The sequence below is a fragment of the Tribolium madens genome, unplaced genomic scaffold (genome assembly GCF_015345945.1).
Source record: "Tribolium madens isolate multiple individuals breed KSU strain unplaced genomic scaffold, Tmad_KSU_1.1 Scaffold_20;HRSCAF=117;Tcas5.2_LG4, whole genome shotgun sequence".
NCBI classification, from domain to species: Eukaryota; Metazoa; Arthropoda; class Insecta; order Coleoptera; family Tenebrionidae; genus Tribolium; species Tribolium madens.
The window spans coordinates 10,682,906-10,708,270 of record NW_025400985.1 but is presented as its reverse complement, the minus strand read 5'-3'; the positions used below and the strand labels follow the sequence as shown (position 1 = coordinate 10,708,270).

The following is a 25,365-nucleotide window of genomic DNA, read 5'->3' as shown; positions in this document are numbered from 1 at the left end:
TGCAGTATTTAATTAAAGGATAAAGTGATTTGTTAGTTTGTTAATTCAACTGGCGGTAAAAGATGCGATCGTTTGGTTCCAACAAGTTCTTTAATCATAAGTAATGTTTAACATCCATTAGCCGTTCTTATAAAATAAAGCCATTTGGGGGTTGTTTAAGCCGATATTAATTAGAACGGCCACACCCTATGCGATTAACTATAATACCGCAACATTTTTATTCCAACCATTCTTAATTTTCATTCGACGAGAAATTCAACAAAGTATTTCAACTTCGAAGAAAAAGGGGATTTTACATGCATATTTTGAATAATTTTGCTAAAAGTTCGACGTAATAAATTCCCGCTGATTGGTTTACTCGTCGGATAATGGATCCCGAGAGAAATAACGTCGTTATACATACTGCGTTACAAATTAAAAAACTTCGATAGGTACAACTAACTTTTCAAAGAAATTCATACATTTCTAATTTAACGACATAAAACGCTTCTACTTTATTAGTGCCTACAAGCGTCGCACAAATGATTTATTTATTTTTCCTATACGACATAAAATTGAGTTTTCTATTAACATCACTTTCAGAAAATAGTTATTTTTATAGATTTTTATAGATTCCGTAATAAATGGGTTTACGACATATATCTAAAAGTTTGTTTTATAATATCGTGTGGAAGCGGTATCCACTAAAAAGAATCTCATATTTATGCAAAAAATCCGACGTTCTCTACACTCGGAATGCAAAACAGGATCATCAACGCTCCAAGAAGCGAGTCACGCACGATGGCACAGTTGCCAACTTTATTGATTGCTCTTTGTAAAGAACTGATTCACTGCAATTATAAACAAAATTGTGACCATTCATCGATTTCCTATATTTTCATTTTAATTAAACAAAGCGGGTTAAATTTGAAACTCGGGTACGATCGTTCAAACTCGTCGTTGGTATTCAACGTAACCGGTAGAGGGGGCGAAAACAATAATGACAGGTCAACAGGTGTTACGCTTGTTATTCTTTTCCTAACCTAATTTTTATAATAAAATGAAACACATTCCCGAGGAAACGAAATTAACGACAAGTAAGTTGTAAAAATCGTTATTCATATGCCTGAAATTGAAGTCCTAGAGGATATATTTGTATCTATCGTCTCCGCCTCTGAAAATAACCTCAAACTGCAAAATTTCATCAAGGAGGATAACGAGGAGCCAGTGCAGCTTTGTAAGTTGCATGATTTTTTTACCGGCAACTTTGAACTGAGTAAAATTACGTCTCTGCATCTACAAAATTGTGATATTAGCAATCTTCCTCGCGATGTACAAAAATTAAATTTAAAACAATTGATTTTGAACCATAATAAATTGAAAGAAGTTCCTAGTTGCTTGTATTCAGGACTGGAAATGTTGGAGGTGTTAGATCTCTCGCATAATCTTATCGAAACGTTTGATATAGAACCGGCTTGTAGTCACAATATTGTTAGTCTAAAACTGTCTTATAACAAAATTTATAATTTTCCACACTGGATAATGACTTGTCATTGCCCTAAATTAATTGAAATTGATTACAGTGCTAATTTTCTAAGAAGTGTTAACCTTCCTCACAAATTATCGATTAAAAAACTTCAAATGAACAATTCGCAATTGCTTGATGTAGATTTTGACTTCTTCAAGCGTATAAAAACTTTGGAATATCTTGATGTAGGTAACGTCGTTGATAAGAAATTAGCGAACAACGACAATGAATTTAAAGATATAAACAAATTTTTCGATAAAGTGAAATGGAAAGAACTGAAAGTTTTAAAATTGGATCATTTACTTGTATCTATAATACCGGAAGGACTCTTTTGGATTGTTTCTCTAAGGGAACTTTATTTAACTTATTGCGATTTGAGTTGGATTCCACGAGAGTTTCAATATTTAACAAATTTGAAGATTTTAGATGTGTCCCATAATTCCATTTGCGGAATTCCACAAGAACTGTCGTCTTTACCAAACTTAACAGTCGTCAAAGCACCGTTTAACATTATTTCATCAGTGGCTGATTTTGCAAATGATTTACAAGTTTTAGATTTGTATCATAATCAACTTGAAACGTTTCCAAATTCAATCGAGCAAATTGAATTCATCGATTTGGAACAAAACTATGTCGATATGTCTCTTCATAAGTCGTACGAAACATATGGGAGAAAACTAAATTCTTTTCGACAAATGCTTGATGATGAGAGAACTGAGGGTCCGAAGGCTTTACCAAAAGAGTCTATCATTGAACCTGATTATATTTCATCTGATGGAAGCGTTTGTCAAAATCATGATTTTTATGATGAAGATGTATTAAATGAGCGGTGGGATTATGAAGAATCTGTCAGTGTTGATCGAAACCGAAATCCGGAAATTACGCCTTCTGATGACGAGTGGAATGGGAAGGAAGAAACAATTATCAAAGAAAAAAGGACTGTCAAGCCTTGGATTGATGTCAATGAAGACTGGATATTTTCAGATGTAGAATAATTTCTTAGTTTTTGCTGATGATTGAGTTTTACTTTATTTGTATTAAATGCTTGGAATAAAGTGATTTTATTATTACATTTTTTACAACGTGTTTCATTCCAATAACCCGGTCGCGAAAGAATTTGCAATATTGGTATATAAGCGGTGGCATATTTTGGTTTAGTAAAATATAGTAGGAGGAAATTAAACGTCTGGCGATAGGGCGGAAAGATACTGAAGAAAGAAGGTAATTAAGTGGATTTCTGAAACAACAAGAATAATGGGAACGAAACCAATTATCTGACGCGAGAATTCGAGACATTTCACTTCGATATGTAACGTAATAATTTCAAGGAAAAAGTCTTCACACGACACGGTACGACGAGTGATTTATCGTCGCTGGGATCTTAATTGCAAAGCAGCCCTCAAGCTCAGGTGAATCTCAAAGGACCAATGAAACGGCGAATTCTAGCCATGGCCAAGTGACTAATCTCAGGTGTTTTATTGCCTAGATTCAACTTTACACCTCCATTACGTCAAGACGTAAACATGCCAGGGGCACAAGAAACCACACGGGTTTAATTTTTTTTTTAATTTCCGAATAAGAGACTGTCTGGTCGATTTTTCCGTATCTCAAGTGCACATTTGTTAGCTTAGTTGAATGTAACTGAAAAACTTTCAATTCAATTGCAATTTTCATAATGAAAATTTTGTAATGTTGGTCGGTTTTGATCGTTACATTTAATTCGCATTCGTAAATCTTTACGCAACGTCCCTGTGGCGCAGAGGATAGCGCGTTGGACTTCTAATCCAAAGGTCGTGGGTTCGATCCCCGCCAGGGATGGGCTGCAATGCAGCTTTTTTTTTATTATGCCGAATAAGAATTTATTTTTTTAATTAAATTAACAAACTGAAATAAAAATTGTTTTAATTGTTTCCGTGTTTACTACAAACAATTCTTTCGATGTTTTTGTGTATTTAAGTACTTTCATGAGGGAATTTCGAAACGAATTCTTTACAAAATCACTTCCTCGCTTGATATAACTTATTTATGGTTCAAAATATGCATTAACGTGTGCCCTAGATTTAAAATTTTTCTTTATCATGTTGGTCTTTGATAAGACGAAAAGCAGAATGTCAATTAAATAATAAAGCAATTGTTATAAAGTATAATTTCAATGTATTAGTTATTAGTTTTTTAATTATCTTGTAATAATTATTTGCTAACTGTACCGTTACTATTATTAAAACTTACTATCGAGCTGTATGCTACCACCTAAAAAAGATAATTTTACTAAATATTGAAAACCTATAACACGTTATACATCCTTACTTGACAACTATACTATTATCTAAACCAATTCAATTAAATACAAATATGTAGGTACTATTATTATCAAAGAAAATGCGTCCGTGGAAAATGTAATTTAGCACCTATTTCTCATACACTACCTACATAAAAAAAACATAAATTTGATAATAATGAATAGAGAATGATAAAGAACAAAAAAGACCAAATAAAATATAAAATAGGTAGGTACGATAATTTATAAAAAAAAATACTTACAAATTTATTTTGAAAGTTAGAAACCTAAAATAAATTATATCATAGAAAACTGAAAACAGTTAAAATTGGAAGAGAAAACAAATATCTGTCGAGTTACTGTACTTTTAGAACTTAAATCAATTAAAATACGAGAACTTTGTATTTAAACAATAATAAATAATACCTGGTACCTGCTGCTTTTTGAATAAGAATTTTTCATCTGTAGGCAGCAGCGGCATTTTTGTCTTACAAACGTAAAATATTATAAATTTTTATTCATTAATAACAAAAAATTTAGCAGAAATTTTTTCAGACTGGGAAAACACAATAGCGGCAAGATTTCCTAACATATTAGATCAAAATTCGTGTACCTACTTGGTCTTGCAATAACTTAAATTGTTGACTGGTGAAACATAAAATTGCTAACTTAAAAACAAGAAAATAGTATATTAAGCATCAAGAACGGTAAGCACATTTTACCGATCGAAGACAATTGTTTGGAGGAGAAGCGAAACGGCGACTTCAATTATTTTCTGAGATTGGTTTTATAACGTTCGTGATGCTTTGCGCGATTAATTTCTGTTAATTTTTTTAATAAAATAGCTAACAAATTACTTACCGTTCCAGAACGCCAAAATACTTTGGCGGCGGCTTTGAGTACTTTCATGGTACTTACCAACGAGTTTGTCGTTAGCAAAAATAAACAAAATACTTACTAACGTGTTTGGATTAGAATTCTTTTTTCAAGTGAATTTATATACTAACGTAACAAGAGTACCAAAAGACTCTAAAAATCTTCAATGGTCGCATTTTAGATTTTTAGTCCATCCCAAAACCAAAATACTCAAAGAATATTATTATTCTCATCGTTGATGTTATTACTAGATTTTTTCATAGTTATCTGTTTGTTTTTTTTTTATTATGTATTTTGTTTCATTTGAGAAACAAAAAAATGGACCGCGGACCAGAGATGCAACTTCAGGTGTTGATTTATGATTATACAAATCCAGGATTTTTTCGAGAAAAAAAATTGTAATATGTAGAGCTACATAATTTGCTAAATTAGCTCATTTCTTCGATTGGTGTCGAAAGAACCTATTCTACTTGAGGTCTTTTAATTTCTATATATTTTACATAAAAAAAACCTTTAATTTTGCCACGTTTACAAACAAAACTTCTGTGCACTCATTCTCCGTATACCCACCAGAGATCAAAATCTAATCCGTATCCATTTACCTGGCAGTGTGAACGTCCGGTTCGAGGCTCGCTTCACTTCGGCCTGCCACTAGAGTGTTTGCCTCATGTAAAGTAACATCGGCCATATTGACTTACTCACGCTTGCACTACGCATTACCTCTAAAATCGCGTTAATTTCATCTAAACAGTGCCCAAAAGTGTCCAAGTACAAAAAAGAGTCACTCCCCGTGCATGACCTCGAAAAAAACAACTTGAAATATCTCCAATTCCTTCAATATGTGACGCGAGTGAGCCACTTCTGTGACCTACATCCAGTTTAAAAGCCACACAGAATATGTCCAGTTCGTGTTAAGAGATTACAGTGGCATGTTATTAAACATGTCCAATAAGAAACAGCCTTTTGTAGTGAAACCAGCAGCGGATTCTGCCACTTCTGCACCCCCGAGATATCAGCCGCCGCCGTTACCGCCCACTGGTGCCCAAGGCATCCTCAAACATCATCCGAAAGATGCCAAACTTTACCCCGCACCTAAACTACCCGAAAACGTGAGGCTGCCCCAGCCGGGGAAAAACTACCCCTACTACCCAGAACGCACCACACAAGTGCAGGTTTGTCCCAGAAATTGGTTCGGAAATATCCTAAATCAAATAACTTTCAAAAAGTTGACTTCTCTACAGCACAGTAGAACTAAACATGAAAATAAAACGAACACCACTACCAAAGTAGTTAAAAATTCTCAAATATTTGTATAAGCGGAAATATTTTCACTTTTTAATTAATATAATTAATTAGTTATTCGACAGGTTTCAGGTTTTCGGTATTCTAATGATTTTATTTTTGCTTTCTAATTGCACTATTCTACAGAATCAAAATCCTCTGTTCCGGAAAACATTTCCCATTTTTTCTTATTATTTTAAAAGCGATTTTTCAAAAATTAATGTCTTGAAAAACTGTTAAAAAGTTCAAAAAATTACATGGGCTAGATGACGAAATTGCGAAATTAAAATTTGCATTTTAAGATATGAAAACAGCGCAAACAGACAACTTCCAGGGGCCAATAATAAAATTAGATGAAAAGAAAAACATTAAAAGGATTCCATCGTTGATACAAAGTGCAAGTTTCTGTGGTTCAAGGGAACAAAATTTTGTTTTAACATCGTGGTCCAGGAAGCTTCACTTCCTCGATCACTTTTACTTTTTTAAATCATTTTCAAAATGTTTTTGTAATCTTTTAAAATCTATACTTATTTGTTATTAACAATACATATAGATTGAAAGTGGGACTAGATAGTGCCCGAAGCATGTATCAACTATTTTAAAATATATGTTTTTTAACTCTTGTGAAAAAGTTCAAAAATTGAACTTTTAACACCATAAAAGCTACCTTTAAATGCATTGGAAAGTAAAGCACTTTAAACTGTTTTTTTTTTTTGGATAAGTAATGAAGGGATTGTAGGTGCACCAGCCGCGGCCCTTGGACGAGCCTGGCGTGCCCCAGGTTCAGCACCGGCCAGTTCGCTACGACGACGAGTTTCTCCGCCCCGAGATGTTGAAATTCGTGCGTAAACCCGACGACCCTCGCCTAGCCGACCCCAATCGGCACATGCAGAGCATCCTCGGCGAGCTGCGAGCCCTAAAAGAGGCCAACCAGCGCCTCGCCGACGATAACCAGGAGTTGAGAGATTTGTGCTGTTTCCTCGACGATGACCGCCAGAAAGGACGCAAATTGGCCCGCGAGTGGCAACGGTTCGGCCGTTACACCGCCAGCGTGATGCGTCAGGAAGTCTCCGCTTATCAGAGCAAATTGCGCGAGTTGGACAATAAGCAGCAAGAGTTGATCAAGGATAACTTGGAGCTGAAGGAATTGTGTCTTTATTTGGACGAGGAGAGAGGCGGGAATTCCATGTGTCCAGCGTGCGGAAGCGCCCCCACGGGGAATCTCCGGGATGATGGAGACGGGTCGAGTTCGAGTACTAATGCGGATGAACCGGCGCTGCCCCAGCAGTTTTCCACGGGGGGCAACCCACCGAGGAGGTCGGCCAGTCGAGAGAGGATCCTCCACGAGAATCTCGCGAGACAAAGGAGCACTTTCAACGGTGGGGATAAATCCTGTTGTAATTTTTAGTAATAATCCTCTTCTAGATCAAATTATGCAATACGTTAGGAGTCTCGAACAGAGGGTTAAACAACTAGAAGAAGATAAACGAGCCCTGACTCATAAAATCAATCAAATTGCGACCACAACAGGCGATTCGAGTATCGCAATTCCGCCAGACGCGGGCGTTGGGGTCCTCTCGGGCCGACCGGAGGCCGTCGTTAGAGCCCTCCAGGTTCTCGAAGTACGAGAACAATTAGAGAGGGAAGGACGGATGCCCGAAAGGACGGAAAATATGTCAGATAGCACGTCTCAAGACATGGACGATGGGGAAAAAGCTCTCGTCAGAGAAATGTGTAATGTGAGTAACTTTTTGAACCTCATATGTTTGAAATGTAAGAAAAATATTTCAGGTTGTTTGGCGAAAATTAGAAGAAGGACCCTCCCGAAGATGAGCCTATGCTTGCCGTAATATTTAAGTACAAGAAACGTCTTGCCATTGCGTGACGTCTATATCAGATCCTGCTTATTACAGAGTATTATTTTTATACAATTATTTATTTTATATCACGAATTGTATGTGTGAATCCTGATGTAATGTATGTGGTTTGAAAATTGTTATTTTTGAGAATCTCTTTAAATAAAAAAAATCTTTCTATGATGCGCAGTTTCATAATAGTGCTAATTAGATTGTTTTTTGTATGTAATTTGTAACTCATGGTCGTATATCAAGTTTATGTGTCGGTATGGAAAAGTGGAGAGGTAAGCAAGAATAAGTTAAAATTTCATGTAATAATTTCATTTTTCATTTAAATATAAATCATTCACAAGTTCGAACAAAAGTAAGGTTCTCTGATTTTATTATACACAATATAAACAAAAATAACACGTGTGAAAACAACACTCACTTACTTGAAGAAAAACACACAAATGGAAATGCAGAAATAAAACAATTTTCTTTTAAATAATCTATAAATACCCTTGAAGAAAAGTCATCATCAATAACGATGACGGCGACTGCTTCTCCTGTAGTCATCATATCTCCTTGAAGACCTTTGATGTCTTCTGCCATAGTCCCTCTCGTAGTAGTCACGGTCTCTATCTCTGTGGCGTCTAGACCGATCGTAGTGCGAATCGTAACTAAAAATATTTATACCATAATGAGCACCATACTCTGACTCATACAGGGCCAAAAAGCTATGTCAGTTCCACACCAAGTCACCAACTGGCATATATGGACACCCATCAAACAAATCCATATAATATGCTTAACCAAACCATATAAATTAATACCATGTGCCTGACAAATCACAAAACAACAATTAGGTAAAAAGTCTTGGTGCACTTCGAAAGGAAACAGAAACTCCATCACGAGACAAAGCACAAAACGTGCCCCTTAGACATTGAACCTCAAACCAACAAAGGCTTTGTCTCGTAATCCAACCAAAAGTAAGCTTTACCGTGAATTGCGATCCCGCTTGTCGCCTCCTCCGCCATTTAATTCCGGGCAATCTCTGTAGAAATGCCCGGAATAACCGCACTGATAGCATCTCATATTTGAATTGAAGAATCTCCTCCCTGAACCCCTAGTTCTGGGCCTGGCATGGGTCACCCTTATCCGGCTCCCAGCCACTTCGCTACAATTCCAAAAATAACCCTCGAAAACGGTCACCAACTCACCCTTACATCCCGTCCGTGGCCTTCAAAGCTGCATTAGCTGCCTTTTTGTCTTTGAAAACGGCGAATCCAAAACACGGCGTACTGTTTGTCATCCAGACCTCTTTCAAGTCTCCAAATGGAGCAAAAACTTTCTCCAAATCAGATTTACGCACATCGTCCCCAATATCTGCAATGTGGAGTCTATAGCCATCAGCCTCACTACTTCTGCTCCTAGACCTTGAACGTGACTTGGAATAACTCGAACGGCTCTGTTTGCTCTTATTACTGTTCTTGCTACTATTTGATGTGCTGCGACTTCGACGCTTTTCTGCTTGTTCCGGAGATTGGGACTTTTCCTGATCGTTGTCTCGCATTTTACACAATTTTCACCAATATGAAAATGATAAACAACTGCTAATTGTTTCCGGCGCCTACCTAAAATGGCTGCTCTAACTCCATCTTGCAAAAAACTATTATTTACTCACTCACTGCACTTTCGACTTGACTTTTTTCTTCTCTTCAAACTTTTCTTCTATCGATTTAACACTCTTATTGGGGAATTTTCTGGTTACCGACGCCAAAAACGACGCCACGTGACGTAATTCCTTCTCCAAAACACCGAGTTGATTGTGGCTACCGCCACGCACTTTTACATGAAAATAATACGTTTATCAAACAATTTATTCATCAAGCCTATTCATAACAAAATATTGGTGCCCACTTAAGAAACTTCGTGATTCAAAAATTACTTATAAATATAAAAGTTGTGCATAAGTTGTGGCGCTTTAGCCACAATTTATGTGTGATTGTAGCTACAATCACGCACATTTATATAAAAAGAGTACGTTTATCAAACAATTTACTTGTCAAGCGTATTCATAATTCAGTACTAGTGCTCACTTAGAAAACTTCATAATTTAAAAATTACTTATAAACATAAAAAGTTGTAGAATTTCGACACTTTAGCCACAATTCACGTGAAGGTCGCTCCTTCTCTCTCTAAATCAAGGTTGTTCTATCTCCCTTCTTTTTCGCACTTTTCAAGGTCGTTAGTCAAGGTTAGATCTGTCAAAAGTGTCAAAACTTGTACGCAGTGTAAATAAATTGTTAAATTCTTTAAATGTGCATCATATTCAATTTAAGATCGTGAAATGGGCAATGCAGGTAGCGGTGGTGCGCCCCGTGAGCGTCCCAAGTACGGCGAGACAGTGCCATCGTCCCCTTCCAAAGACGGCCAAGCGTTCGTTTTCGAGAAGAAACCCGACAAATTGCTATTTCAGAGCTCCCAAGAGGACGAAGAGCCGTATTTCACACGCCCCGTGACGGCAGATTTCGACCACCAAAGACCGCGTTCGAACACCGTCTCAGAGGGTACTAAAGTCAACACCAGTGACAAGACTCCAACGGTTTTCCGATGGGAAGGCGGGGGTAAAGACGTGTACGTCAGTGGTACCTTTACGGAATGGAAAACTATTCCTATGGTAAAAAGCCACGGGGATTTCGTGACCATTATTGATCTGCCTGAGGGGGAACACCAGTACAAGTTTTACGTTGATGGGGAGTGGAAAAACGATCCTGGGAATAAGATGGTGGAGGATGAAACCGGCGTTAAAAATAATTTAATCACTGTTAAAAAGTCCGATTTTGAGGTGTTCCAAGCTTTGGATAAAGACAGTGAAAATGTTAATAATGACCCCTCACAGAAAGAATTTTCACAAGAAATACCGGCTAATAAACCATGGGAAAAGGTCACAGGACCTCCTATTTTACCTCCGCATTTACTTCAAGTTATTTTGAATAAGGATACGCCACTTTCGGTATTTTACACCCTCTTATTTGACTGTATAAAAATGTTTATTTTTTTTGCAGTGTGAACCAACTCTCTTACCTGAACCTAACCATGTAATGCTAAACCACCTTTATGCCTTATCAATCAAGGATGGAGTTATGGTACTTAGTGCTACTCATAGATACCGCAAGAAATACGTTACCACACTTTTGTACAAACCGATCTAAGCCATTATTTATGATATTGTTACGCATAATCCTTTTACGTCATTGGGTTTCTTTAAATATGTAAATAAAAGTTGTTTTTAAGTTCAACTTTTCGTTTTATTTCCCTAATGTTGCACCGTGTTTCGATTTAATGTGAGTCACTAATGAAACTTTTTGCGGAAAAGCCATAGGACAATGCTCACAAATGTACGGTTTTTCGTTTGTATGTTGTCTGGTGTGAACTTTAAGCGAGTAAGTGCTTGTGAAGCCTTTGCAGCAATAGACGCACAAGTAAGGCCTTTCCCCAGTATGGCTATGCATGTGTTTTTTCATATCCCTGACTCTTTTCCCACATATTGTGCACATAACTTTACCAATTTCGGGGTCTGTAACAAACTTGTAATAAAATGATGTAATGAAACGCTTACAAACCTGTATGCGTCTTTAGATGTCTTTTATATTCTGCTTTGACTTTAAAAGTTTTTTCACAAATCTCACAAGTAAAAATAATTCCTCTGTGTATCAACATGTGTCCTCTCAAAGATTCCGAATTTTTGAACACTTTCCCACAATGTTTGCATTCAACTGGCGTCTCAAGATGCAATTGCACGTGTCTTTTTAAATTATCAGACCGAACAATCATGCCACAAACGTTGCAAACCCCTGGTGCCACATGTTCAGTGCGTTTATGATTATATAATTTGAATCTTGAAGGAAATGTTTTATCACACAAGTTACATTTACACATTTTCATCACAGCGATAGCCCCTTTAACGGCTTCTTTAATATTGTTAGGGTTTAATTCGTCAAAAGAACAATCAGATTCATTTTCAGACTGGATTGTTTCACTCAATTTTGGTTTAAGCTCTTCGGTTTTGCTAACAGTTTCCGAATTCTTCTCCACTTGTCTGGTAGTCTTCAAACGTTCATTAAGTAAACCTCTTTCCTTGAGTTCCCTATCGCTGTTTATTATAACTTTACGAAAATTGTACAAGGTGTTAACGTTTGAGACGCATTCTTGGCAAATACTTGAGGGATATTCCTTTTCCCTAATGATCTGTTAAAAAATAAAAATAACAGCATTTTGGTTTAAATTAACGAACGAAAAAATACTTGAATGGATGAAATTGCTTCAATTTTTTCTATTAATCCGGAGTTTGAGTAAAGGGGGGTTAAATTTTCGGGCACTCGCAAACATGTTCGGCATACATTTTCCATTTCCTCGCAATTTATCACAAAAAACAAAAACTAATACAATAAGAATGTTGGTAATATTATTATTGTCCTCAAAGAAGTAGACAAGAGAACTACTACAAATAAACTAATGTGTGTTATGCAACCAACAAAACGCGCTCGTACGAAATCCTTGTGGAGCACACCAAAAAGAGTTTTACAAATCTACAGAAAAGACGTTTTGATTAAACCCACTGAAAATTTTATTACTTTTCAGTTAAATGCGGTATTGTTAAGAGTCAACCAGAGAGTAAACATATCATAAATCAGTGGAACCCACTCGGACCGATAAACCAGGGGAAACAGGTCAGTTTTTAACAGGGCCGGATTACTTACTTTCTTTTTGTCTAAAATACTTAAAATATTTTAATAGTTATTGATGTAGTTGTTACTAAAGACAAGTATTTTAAGAAAAACTAGGTGGTTTATAACACGCTATTATTAAATAAGACTGATTTTTTTTATAATAGCTTGGTTAAACTCTACCACTACTTGGCCCTGTTTTGTTCTGATGCTTGCAAATTGCAAAGGAACGTGCCATTTATGGAGGGTTACAAATTCAAGTCATTGTTTGGTTGATCCCTTATAATCTTGTGTCATAAAATTTTTAGTAGGTCTTAGCAAAAGTCTATACTTACATATATTGGAGACGTAGGAAAATAAAATTGCGTTTAATTTTTCAAGTTAGTTTTATTCATTAAATAAGTATTCGTTTCTACACGTTTTAGTAAAAAAGGTATTTACAAAAGTCTTAAAAACAGGAAGACGATTTTTCAATTTGTCGCTGACACAATAATTTACACAAAAATATGGCAAGAAAATAGAAAATCCTTGATACAAGGGTTCATTAATCGTAAAAATCGAGTCTTTTAAATACGGCACTATTATACATATTCCTCGGAAGGCTTGGGCGCATTCGTTAGCCTTAACGAGGATGGCACCCTTCCATTCACAGAGTCAGGTAACTCGGCAATATCTTTAAACACTCCCGCTAGACTTTCAAAATTGGGCCCCCAATTCAACAAGTAATCCCATCCGAGCCCAGTGGTGGACGGCGACCCCGTCGACGGCCTGTACATCGGTCCTTCCAGCTCGTCATCAGAGGCCACCAACGTGCTCATCGACCCTCTGTACGAAGAATCGAACCCGTCGTACGAAGGCAGAGGCAGATTGTTCTTGTTTCCTGTGCTCGAATCGTTCCTTCGCGAATCTGGCTCATTGCTCTTGTACTTATCTCCCGCCAGACTCGCGTTATCGTACTCTATTTCCGAGCACGTGAAACTATCGTTGCCACTTTCATCCGTCGTCGTGGAACTGTGATGAGTTTCAGGGACAGGCGAATGGTGCAGATGGTTCAAGTGGTTGTTGACTCCACCTCGGGGAGCTTCACTCGAGCTGGAAACAGCGTCGAGAGTCGAGACTAGACTCGAAGTCCTCGGCCTCGAATTGAGTCTTTCGATCTCTTCCGCGGTGAGGGAATTTGTGACAGGAGGAGGAGCTGCTGCTTTACGACTACTGGAACTTTGGCCACTCAGCTGTGACATAACGGGACTGTTCAAACTCCTCTCGCTGTTACTATGAAGGACGTCTTTACCTACGCCTCCGGAACTCGACGTGGTAGCCAACAAAGCGCTTTGTAGAGGTTTACCACTGATGTCATGGAGTGTCAAAATTCGAGGCTGTTGGGCACTCATCTCGCTACTAGGACTCAAACGAGCCAATGGAGTACTTTGATGGGGCCTCGAACCTGGACTAGTCACGGGAGGAGCTCTAGGTGGGTATCCCGTGGGATGGTGAGGAGAGTGCCGATGTTGGGCTTGTCCCTGAGCACCAGAAGCGTGTTTATGGTGGTAACCGGCAACTGGGGGCGGAGTCGCTTTATATTTTCGAACGCCCCCCGCCTCCCTATAACCCTTATAATGATAAACAATGTCTATATCGGAAGGTGCAATCGAACTAGCATTTTCCAAATCATAATGTTCGGGAATTTCCGAATTCAAGTCGTTGCCCCCATGATCGTGGTTGTGGTTCGACGTTGGGGGTAAAGGCGGATGGTGCTCCTCTCTCATCGGCAAGTTTTTGCTAACTTCTCGTTCGATAATATCCGGTCTTTGAGGTCGGGTTAGCTCTCCCTGAATGATATCTCGTTCTTTGTACTTTTTCGATAACAATTCGGGGCCTACTAACGAATGGCCACCGATTCCTCTGATAACATCGCCGTTTTCGGAATGATAACCCAAAGAATTATCACCAGAGTGTAAACTACGTCCTAGGATATTATCATTGACGGCATTTAAACCGTTAGTACTCATCATAGTGGCACTTCCGTTCTGTTTGCTGTGTAGGCCCGAAGGACTTCCCGGAGCGCCACCTTTCTCTTTGTGCTGTTTCCTTAATCTAAAAACTACAAACGAAACTAATATGGCCACAAGTAACACCACAAAGAATACGATGACGAGTGTTATTCCGATACTGAGAGGGTCTGTGGTTGCAGCGGCCCCGACACCGATGGGGCCATTGCACTCTTTTGTGACTTTTCCTTTAAAAATAACTTGTTTGAAGATCGAACCTGAACCATTAAAAGGCTGAATTTTGTTATTGATGGTGAAGTTGGTAATGCAACCTTCAAAAGCTTGTGGTACCGATCCCCGAGCGTAATAAAGACTCGTTTGAGCACCTCCCAGTGACAAATATGTGAGATACGGGTCGAGGAAATCATGGACACCTTCCGAATCCAGCTCGTCGCCGATTTTAACACCGTTCAAAAGTATCTCAAGCACTCGACTGTGCGAATGAAGGGTCAAATTATGCCACTGTCCGTCTGTTACTCTCACGTGAGAGTCAGTCATGTTCACACTATTCGATAATTTGCTCATGTAAATGATTTGTCCGTCGATTAATTCTACTGAGGTATATTGTTTATTACTCGTGGCGTAAAACAGCACGCCTTGGCTTTGTACAGTCCGGAACAACAAACTGATACTTTTACTTGACGATTCCTTCGAGTTTTTTTGTTTCCATAAAGTGGAGCCACCGTAAAATATCTCCAAAAGTTGCATTCGTTTGTGTTTTTTCGAGATTGCGAACTCGACGAAAGCCCCATCGCTCAGACTTATCGGTTGGAGGGCCCCCTGGCAATTCGGCGCGATGAGACTATTGCCACAATCGCAACTCACTGCACTCCAGTGGTCTAAACAAGTCCCGTATCCGAGACAAGGATCCGAGGAAATTCCAGTACATGAGCCTCTTCGGATACACGTATTTTGGATTCCATCGGAATGGAGTGGATGACTGAGATTGAGAAGTCGTCCATTGACGGAAACACTGTGCACACAACCGACCAAATCATCAGAATGTATCTGGCCGGGCCTTTCAAGGACCGGATCGGCACTGTTCAAACCACCGATCAATAAAAGTTGGTTGTTGAAGTTTAAAGTCCTAGAAAAACGCCGATTAAAAAAGTTAAAAAAAAAACAGAACAGATGACTTACCCTGCCGGTCCAATATCGTCAGCATAACAAGAGTTGTCGTTAGGACGACATTCTTCGCATACATCACCATGTTCGGTACAAGAAGCGACACTTAATGACACCACTCGGCCATTTCTAGTTGCTATAATTTTATACCAGCTTCCGTCAGCCAAGTTGTTATTTTTGCCTCCAACACTGATGGAAGTAACGGCCGTCCGAGAGCCGCCGAAGGAGAAAACAGCGCGGCCATCCACCAATTCCACAGCTACGAAATCACTCCTTCCGCCGGTTTGCAATCCGTAGTTGTACACCAACAGCGAATTTGGTTTAGTTGTCGAAAAAATGAAAGTTATATCGTTGGTAGCAGCATCCAGTGAGGGGAAAGCCATATATGACAATTCTCCGAACCCGTAGGTGGACTTTTCGCAGTGGCGCCCATACCGACCATCAGTGCAACTACACTTGTAGCCAGGCTTGAGACTGACACAAAGACCGCCGTGGAGGCACGGATTAGGTCTGCAGGAATCGGCGAGAGCCTCGCATTGGTTCCCGCGATACCCCGGACGACACAAACAGAAGAAAGAAGACCCGTCAGGACTCTGACGACAAGAGCCGCCGTTTTGGCACGGATTTTCCGAACAGGCGTCTCCGCGTTCCATTTCACAGTATTTCCCGTCTTTGGAAAGGGGACAAACGCAATGAAAGTTGAAACCTTGTCGACGGCATTGACCCCCGGATTTACACGGGTTTGGTTGGCAGGGATCTTGGCGTTTGTTGCAGCTTTTACCGGCAAAACCGTCTGCACATTGACAATTGAACTCGTGGAGGATCACAGGGGAGGTAAAAACAATATTTTGACTGTCTGTTATTTTCACGTTTTTCTTGACGTTGATATCGGCAGTGCAAATACCGCCATTTTCGCAAGTGTCTTCGTTACATGGAGTGTAACCGATTGAAATTTCGCTAGTTTGGAAGAGACTCGCAATTGATTCGCGTTTTTTTCTTATTTTTTCAATCACGGAATCCTTGTTGTGGTAGTTGAGACCACTTTTTACCGCTAGTGTTAATTCGAGGCCATCGTCGGTGTCGTGTAAGCCGTAGAGTAAAACTGTTTCGCCGGGTGATAGAGACGTTTTGAGGATGTCAAGAAGACCTCTGTAGTTTTGGGCCAGAAATTGTTGACTAGTCAGATTACTAATCTTCATTGTGATGGAATGTTCAACCGTTTCGTTACTAAATGTAACAAATTCGACGGTAACAGTCGAGACAACATCAAAATGCTTGCCGTCATTTCCTGACACAGATAACGAGTAGCCCTGACCTGGAGACACTTTAGAAGCAAAAAGGTTACAACCGGACGGGATCGAAAGAATCCCTGAACTAGCAGGAGCTTGTAAAATTTTGCACTTGTAATCGCCAACGATGTCAGGATCGTTCGGATGAACATCTGCGATTTTTCCAACCGGGAAAACCCCATTAAACGCATAGACCAAGACATGGACCGATCTCGCACTCGAAGGACTATCATTCTGATCTAAAACCTCGATCGTGATCACATGTTGTGACTTCATTTTCGGACTGCCACTGTCTTCAACTTCGACCAAAATTTCCAACTGAGGGATTACCTCTCTGTCGATCATTTTAGTCGTTACGACAACTCCTGAATGTTTATCAATTTTGACATAATCTCGGTGTTTTCCTCCGATCAGTTTGTAAGTGAAAGGAGCACCGTTTGGGGGCAAATCCGGGTCTTTGGCCGAGAGTGTCATGATTTTGGTATTCGGTGGCTCATTCTCTAACACTTTCCCCACAACTCGCGGATCAAAAGTGGGACCGTTGTCGTTGATATCACTGATGTGGATTTTAACAGTCGTGGTACCGGTCTGGGGTGGCAAACCGGTGTCAATTCCTCCGACTACTAGAGAATATTCGGGGATGGTTTCCCGGTCGAGAAGTCGCGCTGTTTCGATTTGACCCGATTGAGGATCAATCTTGAAAGCTTGTTCGATATTACCGCCAATAATTGAGTAACTGAATTGATTGTTTTGGGGCCGAACGTCTTTATCGACGGCTTTAACCGATGTTACTTTGGACCCGACTGGGGCACCTTCGGAAATTTCCACTTCGTACAAAGTTTGGAGGAATTCAGGTGGATCATTACCGTCTTGCACCTCGACGATGACTTGAGCTTCGTCTGTGTCATTCCCCCGAATGCCACCTGCGTTTTTCGCCATGATTGTTAGCACGATTCGACTTTGGGTCTCCCGATCCAAACTCCTGGACACTCTTATAACTCCACTCTCGGAATTTATGTTAAAACCGCGATCGTTGCTTGAACCAACGAAGAGGTAATAGACCTTGCCGTCATCGCCGGCGTCTTGATCCGTTGCTTGCACAGTCCCGATTTGAGTCCCAACTTCCGCTGATTCGGAAACGTCGAAATGAAAGACAGGTTGGATAAATCGGGGGTAGTATTCATTCACCCCATTGATGTGGACTCGGAGTTCCGCTGTGCCAAACATTGGTGAGTCTGGATTACTCGCCACGATGTTGATTGTGTACAAATCGTTCTCCTCATAGTCGAAATTGTATTTGGCAGTTACCCGGCCGGTTTTTTGGTCAATTGCAAACATGTCTTTATCAGGTCCGTCTGATATCGAATATTGAATAATGGCGTTTTTGGGCGAGTCGATATCTGTAGCTTTGACTTGAAAAACGAAACTATTCGGCGGGAGATTCTCAGAGATGTAAGCTTCGTAAGTCGATTGATTGAACGTTGGGGAGTTATCGTTAATGTCTGTGAGGGTGATAGTAAGCATTGCGGTGGTACTCTGAGGTTTAAAACCTAAATCTTCGGCTGTTATGTTGAGGTGGTATTCCTGAACCGTGTCGTAATCTAATGGTTGCAAAATTGTGACAGCGCCGGAATAGGGATCGACGGCAAATTCTTTTCTCTCATTACCTCCGGATATTTTGTAGCGAATCATTCCGTTAGGGCCTTGATCATCATCCGACGCATTAACTGTCAAAATTGTAGAACCCAAAGGTTCATTTTCAGGAACTATGACTTGATAACTCAGTGCGGTAAAAACTGGCATGAATTTATTTTCACCGGTAACGACAAGTGTGACTGTGACTTCGTCATGTTGTGGTGGTACTCCTTTATCGATTGCTCGAACCCTAAGAAGGAACTCTTGTCCAATTTCCGTGACGGGTTTAGTTAACGTAATCCATCCCTTATATTTATCGATTGCAAAATAATCTGAGCCGTTTCCGCCAACAATAACGTAATTAATTTCAGCGTTAACACCAAAATCTTGCTTGTCGCTCGCCGTGACTTTGAGCAATAATTGTCCCTCTTGCGCATCGTCGGGAACCGGTGAGAGATACTCCGATTTATCAAATTTGGGTGCGTTGTTATTGGCATCAACGACGTTGATTGTGACTAGACATTCAGAAGACATAGGTGGTTTGCCATTATCCGTAGCCAAGATCGTGAGCGAATACATGTTCTCCGGCGAAGACTCCATTTGCGTGTATTTGAATCGCAGACTCCTCTTACTGAAGATATCCCCCGAGGCGGGGTCAACCGTGAACAAGTCTGAGGGTTGTTGCAACGAGTAGCTTATGACCGAATTGGGCCCTTGTTTATCTCGATCGGTCGCCGCTACTTGCCCCACAAACACCACATCCCTCTGAAGTTCGGGGAAATTGAAACTGTAGAACGAATGTTCGAATTCGGGTGCATTATCGTTCTGATCTTGAATGGTGATGGTGAGGGGCGTTTCGGCCTTCCACGCCCCATCTACCGCGGCCACTTTTAACAAATATTCGTCTTGCTGCTCGCGGTCCAAGTGGCCCACGACTGTTACATTCCCGCTGATTGGGTCAATCTTGAACTTCTCGCCGGGGTTTTCGGTGAAACTATAAGTCGCGTTTGCGTTATCACCAATGTCCTTATCCGAACTTGTCACTTGGATGACGAAAGACCCGATTTCGGCGTTTTCAGTCACGTTCACGCTGAAGAGACGGCTGAAACGCGGCGGATTGTCGTTTTTGTCGAGAACTGTGACTAAAACGGTAGCCGTGCCCGTCATTTGGGGCACTCCTTGGTCCAGAGCCTCGACTGTGAGCTCGTAAGTGGGGACGTCTTCGCGGTCCAGTCGCGTGTTGGTGTAGATTTCGCCACTTTCAGAATCGATTTCAAAAGTGCCGTCGAAATCGTCGGTTAGTTTATAAGTGACTTGCCCGTTCTCACCGGAGTCCGAATCTTCAGCGGAGACTTTAACGACCAGTTGTGGCGGCGACTCTTCTTCTAAAATGGAAGCGTTGTAGAGATTACTGTTGAAAATAGGGGAATTGTCATTGGCATCAGTAACATTTATCGTCAATTGTAGAACAGTGCGTAGAGGAGGCACGTCTGAATCCTTCGCCTCGATCCAAACTTCATACACCGGAAGCGTTTCATAATCTAATCCCCTTCCGGCGACGTGAACTTCCCCTGTATTTCTATCCATAGTCAGAGCTTCTCCGATATTCCCACCGGCGATCGCATATCTCACATTACTCGCAGTTCCTTTTTTCGGAGACGTTGCCTTAAATCGCGCTACTAACTTCCCTTGTTCCACATTTTCAGCAAGGACGAATCGTGTCTTCGCCGGTGAGGTAAACGAGGGGAAAAGACGATCAGGTCTGAGGAACACTCGTAATTCCGTGCTTGTCTTCCTCGGTTTTTTGCCCCCATCTGAGGCTTCGATTTCAAGACTGAACACTTTCGTGCTCAATTTAGAAAGGTCTTGCCCTGCTTTGATAACTCCAGTTTCCGGATTGATGGTAAAGTTCGCAGCGTGTTCGCCCGCCAACGCGTACGAAATCTTATTGTTGACTCCTATATCGTCATCTGAAGCCCTCGCACCGAAAACAAATTCACCGGATTTTGTCTTGTCGGAAATGTAGACTTCGTATTTGGTTGACGAAAATGAGGGTGAATTGTCGTTTTCGTCGGTTACGGTGATTGTGAGGTTGACGGCAGCTGCTCGGGGCTCAGTTGCGGAGCAATCCTGTGCCATCACAGTAAAATAATACACTTCTGTCTCTTCTCTATCCAGGATCGCAGATGTTGTGATAATGCCCGTATCGTGGTCTATTTTAAACCTGTCAACTTTGTCCCCCAATAGACTGTAACGTATTTTAGCGTTAAGTCCGATATCCTTGTCTGTGGCTGTTGGAGTTACGACCCAGGTTGATAAAGGCGAATTTTCATTAATCGTGGCATGGTAAGATTGTCTTTTGAATTCAGGAGTGTGATCGTTCACGTCTTGCACTATGATCTTCACGGTTCCAGTTCCGGTCAGAGGTGGAGATCCTGGAAAAAAATTGGCGGTTGAACTATTTGTAATGCTGGATAGTTTAATACTAAGAATATCGATTCGGCATTGTGAATTTCAACAGCCGGGTGCTATTTAAAATTCCGAAGCGGTGCCCAGCTCCCACGGCCTCCGCTCATTACTACTTGAATGATAATTGGGTGTTTGAATTGGGATTCGCGTTCATATCAAACGGGCATGAGTGCCGACTTTTAAATGTTTCAGGGAGCTGCACAGTGCGGCCATTCGCAAGTAGAAAAAAAAAACAAATATAAAAACATTAATTTGAATTAAAAATCCAAAAATCAAGAAAACTAAAACATAAATAATTTTTTGCATAGTGATTATGTTGATTTTTCATCACGATTAATCGTATAGAAAGTTATACTTTTTTAAACGATTTCTATAGTTATATTTCTATAGTTATTTCTATAGTTTTCATTAGAGTTCCTATACATATTAGGAAATCTAGGAACTCTAGTTTTCATAGAGTTCGTTACAAAGATCTCGCGATACATTACGATTTGATTTATCAAATTGATATCTTTTTGGTCTTTGGGGTTCTTGGGGTTGTCTCTATGCAAAAAAATGTTGTATACAACTTGTTTTGAAAGACCTTTTTTTAAAAAAATATGACTTTCAAAACTAGTTGTACAAATAATTATTACAAACAAAGAGGTAAAGACTAAAATAGAAAAAAGTATACAAAAAAACGTCTTTTAGAAATAAGCTTTCATTAGAAAAATGTACTAAAAAGTAAAAAAAAATTCCTGACGGAGAAAACCATTTACTTAGATTTAAAAATTAAAAAAAACCTTTAGGACAGTCAACTGAGCAAGATAATTGTGCAGTTAGTCATGCTCCCAAAGTAAATATAAATTTTAAAATCTTAAGGTGTAAGCAAAAGCAAATGTTCTTCTGTGTAAGAAAAAAATATTTTTTACTTTTTATTACATTCTTCTAATAAAAGCTTATTTTTAAAGGTTTTTTTATACAAGGTGTCAATTACAAAACTTGCAATCGTCAATATCTCTAGAACTGAAAAAGTTACTGAGAATCACTTAAAACCGTTTCGGTGGTTCCTAGGGGGCATCAAAATGACATGGTAAGTGGCGCATACAACAGCCTATTTAGTAAAGCCGTTTTTCCAATTATTCAAAAACGAAGACTTTAAATTTATATTTTTTTATTATATTCAAGGGCGGGTGGAGGTGCGTCACTTATTATGTCATTTTGATTCCCCCTAGGAACCACCAAAACGATTTTGAGTGATTCTCAATAACTTTTTCAGTTGAGAGATATTGCCGATTGCAAGTTTTAAAATTAACACAGTGTATTTGTTTTTCTTATTCATAATAAGATTTAGAAAATATCTTAGATGTAAATAGATGTTAAAAACCCGTGGTATGCCCCTACTTGCTTCAATTTAGTTCGATGAGCGACAAGATATCAACGTCAAATATAAATGCAGTTTAATTCCCGGTTTGAATTAAGACGGATGGTGTCCGCTGAGGCGGAGCCTCGAGATGATCGCTGGAACCTGTCTTCTGCCGCCATGTTCCCAGCAGGATAGAGCACAAAACCGGGAGTTTCTTACGCAAAATCTCAATTTGTGCCTCGAAACGAAAAAAAAATGCATTTATAGTTGGTTGGTTGTCGAAACGTCCCCTGGCAATGCACACATTCCGCTGCGCCTCTGACATAACGGTGCTTTATTGCAGGTACATGCTAAATACGGTCCCTATTTATCTATCGCACATCCCATTACACGAGTGCGAGATATGACGACGCGCACTTAGCAATTCCGAGCCGGAGGGCTAACAAGCACATAACTAGGTTTGCACTTTGAAATTCATTCGCGGGTCAGATGGGGTCATCCGTCCTTATATCCAATACAAACACGCGAAGCGCTCTTTCATTTAACCCCGGAAGAAGAAATTTCGGATAAACACCTGTTTTGCGGTGGTTTTGAAAAATCGTGGGAAATTCGACGAATCGAACGATTTTTCCGAAGGAGTTCTAATACAAAAATAGAGTGCTTTGTCTGCTATCAATAATGTAGATGCTAATCGGTGCATCGTGAGAACTTGAATTCGTGACATTTCGTATAAGTGACGGCCGCTGGGGTCCGTGTAGAAAGAAGACCTCCTTTCGAGAAATAAGGTTCGGTTCCGGTTTTCCGGCCACAAACCAAATTGAATTTCTCCTCTCTATCTTTTAAAGATAAAGAAATGTAAATAAAAACTACTAGTGTTCTTTTTTAATTTTAGTTTTCCTTTCTCAAATATTCAGTTCTATTGGACACCTGCATTCGAAAGTATACGATTCCCTAGTCGTGGAATTTTGACGATGCTCTTTTGTCTACAAGCCGGTATCTATGATCTTGTAGTTTAAGACTGACGTTGTTGGCCGTAGGCTAGCGTTGTTGGCCGTAGGCTAGCGTTGTTGCCAGTGTTCCCTCTTCTACAGGTACACTTTCGGTCTTTTCAATCGAAAAAATTTGCACGAGATCAAAAGGTTTGAGAATCAGATAGGGCGGTAGAGAAGACTCGATAAAAACTTTATAAAAGGATACTTGACCCGAGTTCAAATCTATATTAACTTGAGGCAAGTATAACAATACGCGCACTGCACGATCTGTCTTGTCTCCTTTTAATATAATGTTCTTGGTTTATAGATATTACCGATTGAGTCCCTCGATTTCGACCGATATCGCTGCGACCATGGGTCTCGCTTCCTGGTACTAACGTAGCCCCCCGTCGACCGTAATAGTGACAAATTGCAATATTTTATCGACAGATCTAGCCGCCATACTTTACCGTTTTCCTCGTTCATATTCATTATTTAACTATTAGGTTTAACCGACTGTTGTAGTAAATCATTATGATTTATGGGATACTTGTGTCTGCACATTTTAAAAATATCTTGGAGTCTTGAAGAAAAATCAAGATGAGACGAACAAAATCGTTTCAGAAAAATTTCAGCCTGAAATTGAATGCTGAACGGCGCAAAATTATACGTAAAATCTGCGGTTCAAGGATTCATATTACGCAGCCACTGCATTTCTCAAATATTCATTTCTATTATTGGCGACATGTTTTACGACCTGTCTTGTGCCAGTTGCTTTGACCACTGGTGGAACGAAACGGCCGTAGGTCAAAAGTCGTAAAACCATTACCACAAAGGTGTTTAAAGTAACTCAAAATACTAATTGAAAAAGGCACATTTGCTTTTTTTATGAACAAAATTCCATTAAAACGGTTTAAACATTACAATAAATATTTTGACTGACAAACACTTAAAAGTGTCTCAAAATAGTACTTCGAGGTAGACACATTAAAAATTGTACGTAAAAAAATTGAAACTTGCTCTACTCATATGATTTATAATTTTCATTAATTGGCCCAACTAAACAAGATTTTTTTTCTTAAATGAAATACAGCTTGTGTCAGAACTCGCGCCCCAAAGTAAAATTTCAAGTAAGATAAGATATACCAGGAACTTTGAAAAACTATTTCAAAAATTCTATCTGTCAAAAAATTTTAACATTTATTTTATGACATTTGACATTTTTTATGTCTATTTAATGATACTGAATTGGCCCTTGTTTAAATTCGGTAATTTTTACTGATGCGATAAGGGTAATTAAAAGATATAAAATTATAGAAATTAAAATTGTTATTATAGGAAAATTTGAATATTTAGTTAATGATCTTGTTTGTTTTTTAAGTACCGTGTGATCAAAAAAAATAAATTAGAGTAGGCGGTGATTAAAGTCCTTCAGATAGCAATCCTGAGTTTTGACATTAAATGTCAGCGGAAACTTTGCCAAGTTTGCGTTTTATTCCTTTTGAGTGAAATAATGTTCACTTTAGAGTAGAAATTTTTTATTGTTGTAGAAGAGGAAAACGGTGGATGGTCATTTTCACTTTCAGTTTGTGCGAAAAAATTCCAGCCTAGATTCCTAGCCAATGTGTTGCCAACTGTAGAATTTAATCGACGCCTACTCTAATTTTTTTTTATTTGATCGCACGGTATAATTATTTAGTAAAGGTACAAAAATTTTGCCAATAAAAGCCACAAATAACATTAATTTTAGTTACAATTTACTATACAGCTTCCTTGTTTCCTCTTTTAATAGCCTGTAGCAAAATTATTTTTCCAACAGAGATAAATAAAGTCAAAGTGCAAAATTTAAACTCTCATAACTTCGATATTTTTATAGATAGAATTTTTAACATTCTTTCCAAGTTCCTGGTATGTTACCTTAGTTTCTCTGGGACGCGAGTTCTGGCGCACCGTGTACCTAAAGTTCGAAAAAG

At 39.3% G+C, this 25,365-nt stretch overlaps 5 protein-coding genes and 1 non-coding gene across 14 annotated transcripts in view; 3 read left to right on the top strand and 3 right to left on the bottom strand.

The window, feature by feature from the left end:
* Positions 1-955: 955 nt before the first annotated feature.
* Positions 956-7,981, top strand: LOC123004962 (coiled-coil domain-containing protein 85C-like). 2 transcript variants are annotated; one of them, XM_044398521.1, is made up of 6 exons: positions 956-1,076; positions 1,124-1,216; positions 5,631-5,833; positions 6,682-7,321; positions 7,368-7,681; positions 7,734-7,981. In XM_044398521.1, exons 1-6 carry the CDS (start codon positions 1,040-1,042, stop codon positions 7,773-7,775), a joined length of 1,329 nt encoding a protein of 442 aa, XP_044254456.1. In that variant the 5' UTR covers positions 956-1,039; the 3' UTR covers positions 7,776-7,981. The 2 variants fall into 2 exon arrangements, with proteins under 2 accessions (XP_044254456.1, XP_044254455.1); XM_044398520.1 differs by lacking the exons at positions 5,631-5,833; positions 6,682-7,321; positions 7,368-7,681; positions 7,734-7,981 and having other exon boundaries at positions 1,124-2,584.
* On the top strand, positions 3,253-3,325 carry Trnar-ucu. Its single transcript has one exon. It is a non-coding gene; the product is annotated as a tRNA-Arg (tRNA).
* A 47-nt stretch (positions 7,982-8,028) lies between the features above and the next one.
* LOC123004964 (5'-AMP-activated protein kinase subunit beta-1) lies at positions 8,029-11,082 on the top strand. 2 transcript variants are annotated; one of them, XM_044398524.1, is made up of 3 exons: positions 8,029-8,082; positions 10,123-10,796; positions 10,849-11,082. In XM_044398524.1, exons 1-3 carry the CDS (start codon positions 8,067-8,069, stop codon positions 10,993-10,995), a joined length of 837 nt encoding a protein of 278 aa, XP_044254459.1. In that variant the 5' UTR covers positions 8,029-8,066; the 3' UTR covers positions 10,996-11,082. The 2 variants fall into 2 exon arrangements, with proteins under 2 accessions (XP_044254459.1, XP_044254460.1); XM_044398525.1 differs by lacking the exon at positions 8,029-8,082 and adding an exon at positions 9,922-10,065.
* LOC123004965 (serine/arginine-rich splicing factor RSZ21A-like) lies at positions 8,104-9,999 on the bottom strand. Of its 6 annotated transcripts, none has more exons than XM_044398530.1 (4): positions 9,469-9,966; positions 9,007-9,410; positions 8,781-8,957; positions 8,104-8,460 (listed from the first exon to the last, which is right to left on the bottom strand). In XM_044398530.1, exons 2-4 carry the CDS (start codon positions 9,351-9,353, stop codon positions 8,319-8,321), a joined length of 666 nt encoding a protein of 221 aa, XP_044254465.1. In that variant the 5' UTR covers positions 9,354-9,410; positions 9,469-9,966; the 3' UTR covers positions 8,104-8,318. The 6 variants fall into 6 exon arrangements, with proteins under 6 accessions (XP_044254465.1, XP_044254463.1, XP_044254464.1 ...); XM_044398528.1 differs by having other exon boundaries at positions 9,465-9,965; XM_044398529.1 differs by having other exon boundaries at positions 9,007-9,423; positions 9,469-9,965.
* LOC123004963 (zinc finger protein 69 homolog) lies at positions 11,047-12,274 on the bottom strand. The gene is made up of 3 exons (XM_044398522.1): positions 12,088-12,274; positions 11,407-12,031; positions 11,047-11,360 (listed from the first exon to the last, which is right to left on the bottom strand). Exons 1-3 carry the CDS (start codon positions 12,190-12,192, stop codon positions 11,092-11,094), a joined length of 999 nt encoding a protein of 332 aa, XP_044254457.1. The 5' UTR covers positions 12,193-12,274; the 3' UTR covers positions 11,047-11,091.
* A 603-nt stretch (positions 12,275-12,877) lies between these two features.
* LOC123004960 (cadherin-related tumor suppressor) overlaps positions 12,878-25,365 on the bottom strand; it is a 53,870-nt gene continuing 41,382 nt past the window's right edge. For both annotated transcript variants that reach the window (XM_044398518.1, XM_044398519.1), the window contains exons 7-8: positions 15,699-21,042; positions 12,878-15,645 (exon numbers count right to left, since the gene is read on the bottom strand). In XM_044398518.1, coding sequence (XP_044254453.1) covers positions 13,092-15,645; positions 15,699-21,042 — 7,898 coding nt within the window. In that variant the 3' untranslated portion in view covers positions 12,878-13,091. The remainder of the gene's footprint in view (positions 15,646-15,698; positions 21,043-25,365) is intronic.

What these genes read in the sequence shown, in the direction of transcription:
- LOC123004965 (XM_044398530.1), bottom strand. Translation starts at nt 9,353, where the DNA reads ATGCGAGACAACGATCAGGAAAAGTCCCAATCTCCGGAACAAGCAGAA. An exon ending in TTGAAGGCCACGGACGGGAT is followed by an intron (nt 8,958 to 9,006) that starts GTAAGGGTGAGT and finishes TTGGAATTGTAG; the next exon opens with CGAAGTGGCTGGGAGCCGGA. An exon ending in AAGCGGGATCGCAATTCACG is followed by an intron (nt 8,461 to 8,780) that starts GTAAAGCTTACT and finishes AAATATTTTTAG; the next exon opens with TTACGATTCGCACTACGATC.
- LOC123004962 (XM_044398520.1), top strand. Translation starts at nt 1,040, where the DNA reads ATGAAACACATTCCCGAGGAAACGAAATTAACGACAA. An exon ending in GGAAACGAAATTAACGACAA is followed by an intron (nt 1,077 to 1,123) that starts GTAAGTTGTAAA and finishes TTGAAGTCCTAG; the next exon opens with AGGATATATTTGTATCTATC.
- LOC123004963 (XM_044398522.1), bottom strand. Translation starts at nt 12,192, where the DNA reads ATGGAAAATGTATGCCGAACATGTTTGCGAGTGCCCGAAAATTTAACC. An exon ending in AAGCAATTTCATCCATTCAA is followed by an intron (nt 12,032 to 12,087) that starts GTATTTTTTCGT and finishes ATTTTTTAACAG; the next exon opens with ATCATTAGGGAAAAGGAATA. An exon ending in ACATCTAAAGACGCATACAG is followed by an intron (nt 11,361 to 11,406) that starts GTTTGTAAGCGT and finishes AGTTTGTTACAG; the next exon opens with ACCCCGAAATTGGTAAAGTT.
- LOC123004964 (XM_044398524.1), top strand. An exon ending in ATAAGGATACGCCACTTTCG is followed by an intron (nt 10,797 to 10,848) that starts GTATTTTACACC and finishes TTTTTTTTGCAG; the next exon opens with TGTGAACCAACTCTCTTACC.